The sequence below is a fragment of the Musa acuminata genome, chromosome BXJ1-6 (genome assembly GCF_036884655.1).
Source record: "Musa acuminata AAA Group cultivar baxijiao chromosome BXJ1-6, Cavendish_Baxijiao_AAA, whole genome shotgun sequence".
In the NCBI taxonomy this organism is placed as follows: Eukaryota; Viridiplantae; Streptophyta; class Magnoliopsida; order Zingiberales; family Musaceae; genus Musa; species Musa acuminata.
This window is the reverse complement of record NC_088332.1, coordinates 35,540,571-35,552,500: the sequence shown is the minus strand read 5'-3', so window position 1 is coordinate 35,552,500 and position 11,930 is coordinate 35,540,571. Positions and strand designations below refer to the sequence as shown.

Sequence of the window (11,930 nt, the reverse complement as noted above, 5' to 3'; positions counted from 1 at the left end):
GCAGTCGAGCTCCCGCCCGGACCACGACATGGAAGTGCTCAGTGGGAACGAGAATGAGTACATCGAGATGGACTTGCTCCTTGGCGTCGCCGACCTTCGCACCGCCGAAGCCGTGGCAGCGGCGGAGGCCACCATGTGCGGCTTTCGGCCGTCCGCAACCTCCAGTAGCAGCAGCAGCAGCAGCTCATCTGACACAGACGATGACAGCGATGAAGACGAAGCGTCTCGTCGAAGCGACGAGCGGAGCAAGCGGCCGAAGATTGTTGTGCTGGACCCATCAACGGATTAAAACTTGACAAAAGACAAATCTTACAGCAGTGATGGCGAAAAATCTGCATCCCTTACTGCTCTCGACATAGTGTCGAGCTTAACACAAATCGATGCAGAAGATGATCTCAGGCCTCTGTTTTTTGTGTGTGAAGTGCCAACTAATGGGAGAGAGAGTATATTTGTGCTCCCAGCTTTCTGCATTAGCATAAAACTGCTATTTGTGATGCACATATCTAAATCCTTGTGTCTGTCATCAACAATCAAAACTCAGAATATGTAAGCAGAGTTGGAGAAAAATTGCAATCTTATTCAATCATAAGGCACACTTTGTTGACTGTTGCTGTCATGGCATGAGTTTTGTGATAAGTACAAAACAGTATAATAACATTATATCTCAGGTTAATTTTCCTTTGAATGACTTTGTTTTAAGAATTTCTATTGGCTGTGGTTTCATGCGAACATCAACAAGGAATAATAAGGCTATGATCAAATTGCTGCTGCTGCTGTTGTCCCTGTTAGTAGTTAAAAATACATGTAATCTGAAAAACCAATGTATGGTTGGGTTCTTCAAGTTCATGTGGTATTGGCATTACTTGATCTCAGAAGCATGAGATTCGTCTTTGACTGTGGAATCAGACGACACTGCTAGAACATACTTGGAATTTTGGAAGCTATACTTGTACATATTCTTGATAACATGTTTTATCTTGATTTTATGTGTTTTGCTTGTAAAAATATAAGCTCGAACAGTTCGCAACGTTGCAATGTGACCGCTCGTTACGTAGGGCAAAACTATTTCAAAATGATTTCATTTTCACGTACCACGACATGCTTTCTACATACCGTAGCTGCATGTAAAATGTCAACCATCTTAGCATCCTAGAACCTCCCGGGTGTCACCAAGGGGGATGAGGCTTCGAGGTAGTGTTGGGTGTTGAACAATCTTTACAAGTTAACTTGACAGAAACTTACCTTTGCTCTCGACACCCGATGAGCAGTTGTTTACAGACTTGCAACTATTCGTTCAACCTTCTAAAATCCTTGTTTTCTCCTTTTTTCTTTTTTTTTTCTTACACTTAAGGTGCTCGCTGAATTGCTAGTAAAACTTATCTCTTCGCGAGACGTCGGGACTTGTCCGCCATTCGTTTTCAAACTAATCAATTTATTGTTTTACAGGTCCTTCAAGAGCTGTACGAGGTTGCAATCAGATCGTCCTTTGCAAATGCATATATCAAGGACGCCTCATGACTTAGGCAATCCCAGCTAAGTTTGAGAAGTTGATACAAGAGTGCTTCACGACTTAGACAACTCCAGCTAAGTCCGTGACTTTGTCGCAAGAGTGCCTTACGATTTAGACAATTCCAACTAAGTCCGTGACAGTAAGGCAACCCACTCTATGCTTATTAATTTGTTCATATTTCCTGCACAAACGAGATCATTTTTATGTATTTCATTTATCATCAACAAAAATGACAACATTAAGAGATGAATGCTACGACTTGATAAAATGTCAATTTGCAAGCTGAAGGAACAAGTACCATATCTCGGGCTAACAATACCATGCACAACGAAACACTGTAACTGTACAGAGTCAATAATAGCTCACATTGTCACATAATATCGAGACAAGAATTTGATAGACCAATGCTATAGTGTATTATTTCCATTAACAGTCCAAAGAAGAAAATTCCCATCATCTTATTCCTCCCTTTGACACCTCCCCAAGCCCCTCATCCACCAGTATCAAATCTCTCAGTGAGTGTCCTGCTTCAGCTCAAACAACTTTGTCAACTTCTCCAGACCTCTTGGGAAACTCTGGTGAATCATTACCACAACCCTGGGTTTTTAACGCCCCCCCACCACCTCAAATGACCTAATTGTTTCATGCACATGACTGCAATACTAGGGGTTCATACCCTAGCCGACTGAAATTTCTCTCAGATGTCCAACCATCTGAACTGGCAGAGGTGGCATCCATTAAGGACATCCTAATAGCACATTCCTTGTATTCTTTCTACAAAATAGAATGATGGCTCCATCTTTTTCTCCCAGTAATTAGTAATCAACTGTGATTATAAAACTGTCTATCCTTTTACTGATGGCATTGTCACTAGAACCCACATGCATGTCCTTCATCTGTTTAACAGATGCAAGTCAGCTATGAAAGAGGCGTTCATTATGAAGGATCATAACAACAATAATTTTCCAGCTACATCTTTTTCTTTATAATTCAATAGTCAATAGCTTCAAGAAAAAAAAAAAAACTCACTAAGACATTCTCTAAGGAGCATCAAGATAAGAATTTACCATGGAAACATATATAACATATGAATTGCATGATAACTTACAGATTTGCTAAACTTGTGCAACATGATGCAAGCAATTGGCTCTGCCCAATGGCCACCAACAGTAATCAGTTTCGAACCTGTGAATGGCAGAGCTAGCAAAATCGTGGTGAGAGACTCATGGCTCCTGTTTGCAAGCACCCCATTGAGGTTCCTGCAATCTAGATGGTCCCTCATGCATCTGGGTGCAACTTTATCCTTTCACTAAACAATTGCAAGAAGCGAAGTAAGCAACATTGATTTTGATCAACAAAAAGCTTCTGAGCATAGTCTTCAGTAGAACATGATAAAGAACTGATTAGCATTTTTATCTGGGCATCTTACAACATGTTTTGCGTTTACCAAGTCGACTGTACTGTACACCAAATCTTGCCCTATCTTGTACCAGTACCACTAGCTTCCAATATCTGCATTCAGGCTTCTTTTAGAATACCTTATCTTCAAAATGATAGCTGTACTCCCTTGAACAAAATCTGGCCACATCTTATAATGCAATGTTTTGCAAACTGTTGAATCTCCTCATAGGCAACAGGTATGCAGGATCCTGTTCAATCCTACATAAGTTGCAAAGTTCTCCAACCTTGATGAGAGACAACATGAGTTATTAGCTATTGCAGTCTGCCTCCTTTTGCAATAAGCTTTGGGAGACATATCATTATTCATGATTGAGCTGGTAGCTCACAGTATTGGCTACAAGTGATGTGCTTCCTTTTTTGTGTCCAGTTCTGTTCTTTCAAGAATCTCAAATTGAACTGGATTTATTGGGTTAGATTTGTTGATGCATTTTGCAGCCCTTTCACCCAAACTTCTGTTTCCATGTTCCCGGCAACAATCGAAGATTCTTGTCCACATCGGGATAGTTGGTTCAAATGGCATTCGTTGAATGAAATCCTCAAGCTCAACCATGAATCCATGGATGCCTAGTAGTTCGATGATACATTCATAATGCTCAACTCGAGGTATGACACCATACTCGTCACTCATCAAATTAAAATACCGCCGGCCAAGATCAACATATCCCTCGCTGATACAAGCAAGTAATACACCAACGAATGTAACATTGTCTGCTGCAATCCCCTCCTTCCGCATTTCCTCAAAAAGTTCAAGACTGCGCTCACCTCTCCTATTATAAGCACAACCCAATATCATGGAGTTCCAAAGGATCAGATCCCGAAAGCTCTCCTCTTCAAAAACTCTCATGGCATACTCTATCAACCGACACTTTGAGTACATATCAACTAGCGTTCCTCTAATTATGACATCCAGCTCAAAACCATTTCTGACCATGTATGCATGAATTTGCTTTCCATGCTCAAGCATGAAGATATTTGCACAAGCAGCCAATGCTATGCTGAAAGTGAGCTCATTTGGAGTAGTTTCAAACTGCATCTCACTGAAAGCAGCCAATGCCTCCTCACTCCTGCAATAGCGCGCATATCCTGATATCAAAGAGTTCCAAGAAACTGTATCCCGCCGGGAGACCATCCTGAAGCAAACCTCAGCATTTCTCAAGCACCCACATTTTGAATACATATCGATCAGTGCATTGCTAAAGAACAAGTTGGATCCCGAATTGTGCCTATAAGAAAACCCATGAACTTGTTTTCCTCGATCAAGATCAGACATTCCTGCACAAACATTCAGTACTAAACCAAGAGTAACAAGGTCGATCTCTATAGTCTCCCTCATCCTGCAAAAAAGATCCAACGCCTCGTCCAAACAAAAGAATCGAACATAACCAGCCAACATTGCATTCCACGAGACCACATTCTTTTCAGGCATCTCATCGAAGAGCTTTTCAGCCTCGTCTATTCTCCCACAGGTTGCATAACCTGAGAGCATAGAAGTCCATGAGACAACATCTTTGGAAGGCACTTGATCAAATAGTTGACGAGCATCCTGAACAACCCCACACTTTGCATACATTTCCATGAGAGAGCTCCCGACAATATTGTCCCCTTCAAAACCGGCCTTGATCACAGTTGAATGAATTTGGTGCCCCTCCTTGAGCGCAAGGGCCTCAGAACAGGCAATAAGAGCATTCGACACGGTAAAGCTCAAAGGCTTGACCCCTCCTCTGATCATCCGGAAGAACATAAGCAATGCTTCTCTAGCTTTCCCTGCTTCAAGGTACCGCCGCACAATCACGTTCCAAGATACGTCATTTGGGTCAATGATCGAGTCGAACATCTTCCTTGCGTCGTCCATTGCAAAGCACTTACCATAGACATCGACGACGGAAGTATCGAGGATCACGTTCGGAAAATAGCCGTACTTCAAAACGAGACAATGAATTTGCCTGGCGAGAAGCAAGGCCAAGAGATCGCCGCAGCAGCCAAGCACGGACGCCAAGGTGACATCCTTGGGGTGGATGCCCGACCCATTCATGGTGGAAAAGAGGGCAAGCGCCTCGTCGGGGCAGTCCGAACAACGGTAGGCAACGATCATGGCGTTCCAAGTGCCGCCGTCCCGCTTGGGCATTTCGTCGAAGAGTTCGCGGGCGTCGGTGGGGCTGCCGCAGTGGGCGTAGGCCTCGATGGTGCGGTTCAAGAGGAAGGTGGAGGGTGAGGGGTTGAAGGCGACGAGGTGGGACTCGACGCGGCGGACGTCGACGAGGGAGCGCTTGGAGGAGCAGAGCCGGAGGAGGCGAGCGTACAAGGAGGCGGGGAAGGGGGCAGGGGAGGAGGAAAGGGCGGCAATGGTCTTTGGGAGGTCGCCGGAGTCGAGGTGCCGTCGGATAACGGTGCGGGAAGAAGAGGAGGAGGGCTTGCGGGATCGCTTGGGGCGGGCGGCACGTTGGATGAGACGGTTGAGGACGGAACGGGCGCTCGCCGCCATGTGACGGTCGAGCGGCCTTGACTTGCCATGGGGGCATCACCAGTAATATCCCTCGAGAGGCTTTTTGGAACATCGGACGTTTCGTTGATATCGGAGTTTTGGAGAGGTGCGTGTAATTAGGATTATCCATTCAACTATAATAGTAAGTATGTCGATCATGTAGCGATGAAAAAAGCTTGTAAAATAGGAAAAAAAGATATTGTGGGCTTTTTGATAATACTTCTCCGTTGCTCAATTTAATAGGTATTAAATTAGAAAAAGGCGTAAACATTAGGAATCAGATAGATAGATAGTGAGCTTTGCATGTTCTTATTCGTTGCTTTTTACCATGTGCAAATGGTATTTTTGTATCAATGGAGAATAATAGTCACCTAATATTAGAGAAGATGCTCTGTAGGACAAGCATCTGTCGTACTAAGATGGCTCGTTCTCCAACCACATGAGCTGCTAGGTTGGTAAAGGATCGATTTTACGAGGCGCTATAGTGCATATTCTCAGGGATTCTGCAGCCCGCAGTTGGTAAAGTCCTCCTGGGAAATGAGAAAAAAACCTCAAAATATTAGGACTTGAATATATACTCTCTACCATTTCACACTTGTTATTGGCAATATCAATTGACATAAAAGCAGAATTTGAGATTCTTTTCTTTTTACGAACATTATGACGCATCTACTCACCATAAAATCTTCAGAATAAATCTCACTTTGAAAATTTGTCTGACAAAAAACTAAATGCTACTCGATCACTAGTCTGATAAAACCATAACCATGCTATTGTCTTCTCTTTAGCAGTTTTATAAGTTGATTCCTGCTTTAGTAACTGCTGGTTCCGAAGCACTCTTGAGTAAGAAAGGCAGATTCATCGATACATGTTCTCATGACTGATGACACTGAGGCACATCTCAGCAGTCAGAATGTAGTCGGACCAGACACAAGGACTCGAATGGCGTCTGCAGCCGCCATTCTCTTTGTTTCTTGCTTAGAGGTCTTCCTTTCCCTGCCTTCTGCCTATTTATCTTCACATCTGCTAAACCCCAAGTGCACTGGCATAATTCCATATCATAGGATATAAGCTTAAACACACCATCACTCTCTTGCGGGGAAGCACTTGCAGCGCCATCACTGATATACTTCACATACATGGGTCGGTCCTTGAACCGCTCAAGCTCATCTGGGATGCGAACAACCCTTTCAAGACCAGGGGATGAGACCTAAAATGAGATCAAAAGGCTAAATCATCAATAAATGCTTAAAATCAGCTATTAAGATAGCTTTTATTGTTAAAAGGAAACCAGGTTTGGAATAAATACCAAAAAGAAATGAACTACGAATTAAGTACCTCTAAACTAATGTTATCTGGTATTCTTTCAGCGAGTTCAGCTTCATCTAAGCGGGAGCGATAGGCTTTGGAGAAGGCTTCGATATCATCAATACTTGGAGAGCCATACCTAAAACACAGGACTGCATCAGCAAACCATCAATATGGCACTATCCGTTCAGCATGATATCAAGCAGAGAAAATATGAATTCATCTGATACTCAGGGAAGTTCGATTTTTATTGTTTATTGGAAGACCAATTTGATAGGGTGCATGATGCCAGTAAAAAGTAGTTGCATGAAGCACTATATTATGTATCAGAAAAATGTGAAACAAAATATACCTACATATTTCGGTATAAGTACTGTCAAATGCTTCAGAGCTCAGAAGCAAGGAGTCCGTTAGCACAGATCATTCAACAGATATTACATTTTCAGAGCCAACACTAACAGAAATTCAATTATCTTGGTTCATTTTGCTGAACAGAATTTCAATTATCTTGGTTAATGTTGCTGAACAAGTTAATGATCTTTGTATGATCCTACTGGGAATAACTACTATCCTCCAAGTTTTTGCCTATAGGATCCTAAAAGAGAGTCACAAATAGTATTAATTTCCACTTGGGAACTTTTACTTTTTCATCACGTGAGAATTTAGTACTGATACATGTTAGGAAGAAATGTCCCTACTTTGTGTTGAGTTGCATCTAGCAGTTATCCACAGAATTTGACCTTAAAAATGGAGAAACAATTATGATTGATTTCTTAACAACATTTAGATCACACAACTTGGTCATGTCTTAGATCTATCAGACTCTTGAGTGCTTTTGAACAGGCAAATGGCCTGGCATGTGATTTTTCTCCCATTTATTCCATAATTTTGTTGAATGTTCTAGTCTATTCAAATATCCATCTCAGTAGAAAAAGAAGTACTGGCTGTTCATATAATGACTCGGGCCTGATGGGCTAACTGACCTATCAACTTCGTTTAGTCTAAACCACTGACCAAAATGCTTAAGCTGAAGTTGATAGTAGTACACTCATCAGACCCTTATAAGTCAATCTTAGTCTTGCCCACTTTCGATGTGGGACTAATGGGATGTTACAATCACCCCCACTCAAAGGCTTGACGTCCTCATCAAGCCCCAACATAATCCAGATCAGGCCCTAGCATAGTGCATGTGAGGCGCAGCTCAGTGGTGGCTTCACGCTGTGACAAGTCCTCTGACTCCGTCTACGGGTAGCCCTTTCCTACTCGAGCCCCCTCACTATGCCCAAATGCTAGGTCGGCTCTGATACCAAATATAATGACTCGGGCTTGATGGGCTAACTGGCCTATCAACTTCGTTTAGTCTAAACCACTGACCAAAATGCTTAAGCTGAAGTTGATAGTAGTACACTCATCAGACCCTTATAAGTCAATCTTAGTCCTGCCCACTTTCAATGTGGGACTAATGGGATGTTACAGTTCATGGTTTAATCAGGTAAGACATGAGGATAATTATCAATGAGAACTGATATAGTGCAACACATGTTTCACTTTCCAAATGCTACCACCCCAAGGTACATAAAGATCATGGCCTCATTGGTTCCTCACTTGTGTGGAAGTAATTTGACATTGAGAAGCAACAATGTGGAAGTTATTTAAATCTGTACTTACTTGGTAGAAATCTTTTCAATCCGCACACGTATGGTTGAATTAGCAGTAGTTTTAAAAGCATATATCTTCAAATCACCATCAAATGACATTGAAACTTCTTCTGCAAGAGCCAATGCTTCTTTGTCCCACCACATACCAGCAAGAGATATTCCACCTCCTGCACCACCATCTCCAACCTCCAAAAGGCTAAAATAATTAGCAATTAAGACTCATTTATATAGTTTTATTGAGTGTACATAGGTACCTTTAAATAAGCAACTTGATAGATAAGAAGCTTACAAAGAGATTTGCTTCTTCTTCCTCAAAGTCATTTTCCTCTAATTCATCTTCAAAGTTGTCATCATCTTCCATCACTATCTCCACATAGTTGCACATGCGCATAAAGGTTATTAGGTTAGACAGGGAAAAACTTACAAAGACAGGACCATGCATCATATAGAGAAAAAGGCTTAAATAAAGCAGAAATAAACTTGAAATTTTATAGGGCCTTCTGTCAGAAAAATGGACCAAATTACACAAAGCATAAAAAAACATAGCCTTTTTTAAACAAGCATGCAGTTTCCAGATGGAACTGTTCAACTATTTGAAGAGGTTTATTTTTGCACATCGAAGGGTTGGGCATCTGCAAAATCTTCCACAATGCAGGAACAACAAACTCAGAATGGATTTCCTTATTTAGCCAATCAACAGGTCCAGTTGCTTTCCTTTGGCATACAGATTTCTTCTTTTATCACACTATGTAGGAGAAAAGCTTCAATATTATGGAATTGCATGAGAAAAAGTTCATGTCAGCTACGTTGAACTTCTAGTGCATGGTAACTCACTACACCAAGACATACATGATGAGACACGAGGGGCAAAAAGAAACAAGAGAATTTCCAGAACAAGCAACTATGGTTGTGGGGATTGGAGAAATATGCTTAAGCGATGATCAAGAGAAAAAAATGACGAGGAGACTAAATTGATACCTGTGGATGATAATAAAAGCATATGCATTTTATAAAATTTGTAAAACTAGATAACTTTATAACTTGAGTCTGATGTAAAGGCCACTGCAAAACACTTGCTTGAGTTTCAGCAGTTCCAAAGAGAACTAAATTTTAGACATTAAGATATCAGATACAAGCAAGAATTAGAATAAAATATTGTAACTCTTTATCCCATGCCAAAATCAAATGTCTTATTATGTTCCAAATAAAGTTTTAGCTTACAACATACATCATGTACATTGTACAAAAACTATTAAAACCTCGATCATGATTGATCTAGCGGCAAACCATTTCTAAATTTTTTAGTAAGGAAACCATTTGAGTGAGATCTAGGTTTGCAGATATCAGGATTCTGAGGTAAAAGACAGATAAAAACATAGAAACTTCAATAATTGTGAACAAGTGGCAAACAAGATGGATCAGGGACATCGAGTCAGCTCAAGTATTAGCTGAGTCAGTAACATCCCTTGTTGGTGAATGCAACAAAGAGGGTGCCTAAGTAATCTGAAATAATAGTGAAGAAAGATATTATATGTAGAACATAGGACATTCAAAACTTAGAAAGCCAGGACTCAGAAATTAAAGTGTAATATCAGAACCATAGACTAAATAGAGACACTTCCTTCTCATTACAGGGGATATTACTTACTGCCCGTGAATCTTTTACTGTCATTCATTTCCTGAACTCACATTCTACACACTGAAGCATAAGAAGGTTCAAACATTTGGCAAAAGTAAACTCTTGAGTTTCCCTAGTGCTTATTTCAAGAAGTGTCTACTAGTTTGTAAATCCATTCTCAAGCCTTCATTAATAGCCGGTACTCATGATCCATTGCATTTTTCTTGCCATCAACAAGTTCTTTAACACTGTCTCAGTCATGCGACAAGGTTTTCTCATTTCACACAAGAGGGTCTGCGCAATTTCATCCAAATGCAGATACTAAAGCGTTCTAAGAGTCGAAAGAAAACACTTCAGATGTGATAGGATTCACTAAAGTGCACAAACAAGTAATCAACATCTAGATAACACTACCCATGGTCTAGCACCAACTAACTAATGCGAAGCAAGTGTTGGTGAACATGATTCCAGATCCTCATACCTATTCACGCATTATGCCAAAGTGAAAACAAAAACCAATTATGCCAAAATCGACGCATTATGCAAAAGGAATGCAAAACCAATTTCCAGCATATCGAACAAAATACGCAGCAAGGAAAACTGAAAACAAAGAACAATAACAGAAAAAGGGGGACTTGATGGCTCATTTATTATCAACGAATCAACAACATAATGAATTAAACAAAAAGAAAAAGGAAAGATAAATATGAAATGAGGAAAAGAAATTACAGGGATAGACTTCTTACCCTCTACAAGGTCATCGGAAAATTCGACTTCCAACCCTTCTTCCGCCACTACTACTCGTTCTTCATCGACTTCTTCTTCTTCTTCTTCTTCTTCCTCAAGTGTGGCCTGCTTTGGTGGGGGTCGCTGGGAAGCGGAGCCCCTCCTCTTCGCGCGGCTGATGAGGGAGACTCCTCTTTCAGGGTGCCGTGAGAGGAACCACAACTTCGGTGGAGGAAGGAGAGACCGGGAGCAAACACCGAAAAGATTCCTTGGGAAGCGGGAGCGGTCGACCGGTGGAGTGAGCAGCCACGCCTGAGCTGCTGCCGTTCCCGCGGAAGCCAAATCCATTTGCTCAAGCAGCAAAGCCCCGGGAACGAAGGCGACCGAGATTGGCCGGAGCGGCGGCTGTAACGCTTAAAAATCTCGTCTTAAGACGCCACGCTTACATCGTGGATAATTTGTGATATATATATATATATATATATCAGACATATAAAACTTCATTAGATAATTTTTTATTTATTAAAATATATATATATATATATATATTAAAAAAGTCAATAGGATAGAGACATAAATGTTCTTTTCGGTTAAAAGAAAGTAAGATTCCAAATGCAATGCACAAAAAGTTTTACTGAATTTGCTTTCTTTTCCAACACATTTCTATTGTGAAATTTAAATGAATTGTATTTTAAATATGAGTTTATATGTTCATTGTTTTTAGATATTTCTTGTTCTCGTCCTCGTTCTTTATTCCTTAGAAGTAGTTAACCATATAATAATGAAAAAAGTCACTTAGGCAATTATACTGTCTCGATCTTAAATATTTGAGATCGACGATCCCTTATTCTTCTGTTAGGGACATAGAAAACAAAAATTTCGAGTTCTAAGGAACATAAAACATGAGATTTGTAGCTTTTGTAAAAAGCATGCCTAAAATTACCCTTTATGTTTACTAAAAATAACTAACTGGACAATCTGCCATTGCGTGTTAAAGTTGATACCATCATAATCTTCAAGAAAAAAAAGCAAAGAGGGCGTTTCAAACTAATGTTTCCATTTTTCAGTAATAAAATTTTATATTTATAGTATTTCTTAAAGAATATAGAAAGCAAACATCAAATAATGTCTTTTTCCGGATAGCATTATCACACAAATGTCTTGAGA

The 11,930-nt window shown here is 40.6% G+C and overlaps 3 protein-coding genes across 3 annotated transcripts in view; 1 reads left to right on the top strand and 2 right to left on the bottom strand.

The window, feature by feature from the left end:
* Window positions 1–604, top strand: part of LOC135676760 (uncharacterized) — an 865-nt gene extending 261 nt beyond the window's left edge. The window contains exon 1 of the mRNA XM_065188277.1: window positions 1–604. This exon is cut by the window's left edge and continues 261 nt beyond it. Coding sequence (XP_065044349.1) covers window positions 1–289 — 289 coding nt within the window. The 3' untranslated portion in view covers window positions 290–604.
* Window positions 605–2,442: 1,838 nt separating this feature from the next.
* Window positions 2,443–5,553, bottom strand: LOC135676759 (pentatricopeptide repeat-containing protein At3g26540-like). Its single transcript, XM_065188276.1, has one exon. It carries the CDS (start codon window positions 5,451–5,453, stop codon window positions 3,306–3,308), a length of 2,148 nt encoding a protein of 715 aa, XP_065044348.1. The 5' UTR covers window positions 5,454–5,553; the 3' UTR covers window positions 2,443–3,305.
* Window positions 5,554–6,012: 459 nt separating this feature from the next.
* On the bottom strand, window positions 6,013–11,209 carry LOC103988942 (uncharacterized). The gene is made up of 5 exons (XM_009407631.3): window positions 10,784–11,209; window positions 8,709–8,782; window positions 8,430–8,605; window positions 6,792–6,900; window positions 6,013–6,663 (listed from the first exon to the last, which is right to left on the bottom strand). The coding sequence occupies exons 1-5, from the start codon at window positions 11,109–11,111 to the stop codon at window positions 6,355–6,357; spliced, it is 996 nt and encodes a 331-aa protein (XP_009405906.2). The 5' UTR covers window positions 11,112–11,209; the 3' UTR covers window positions 6,013–6,354.
* Between the last annotated feature and the right edge of the window lie 721 nt (window positions 11,210–11,930).

What these genes read in the sequence shown, in the direction of transcription:
- LOC103988942 (XM_009407631.3), bottom strand. Translation starts at nt 11,111, where the DNA reads ATGGATTTGGCTTCCGCGGGAACGGCAGCAGCTCAGGCGTGGCTGCTC. An exon ending in TTCCGATGACCTTGTAGAGG is followed by an intron (nt 8,783 to 10,783) that starts GTAAGAAGTCTA and finishes ATGTGGAGATAG; the next exon opens with TGATGGAAGATGATGACAAC. An exon ending in ATTGAAAAGATTTCTACCAA is followed by an intron (nt 6,901 to 8,429) that starts GTAAGTACAGAT and finishes CCTGTGTTTTAG; the next exon opens with GTATGGCTCTCCAAGTATTG.
- LOC135676759 (XM_065188276.1), bottom strand. Translation starts at nt 5,453, where the DNA reads ATGGCGGCGAGCGCCCGTTCCGTCCTCAACCGTCTCATCCAACGTGCC.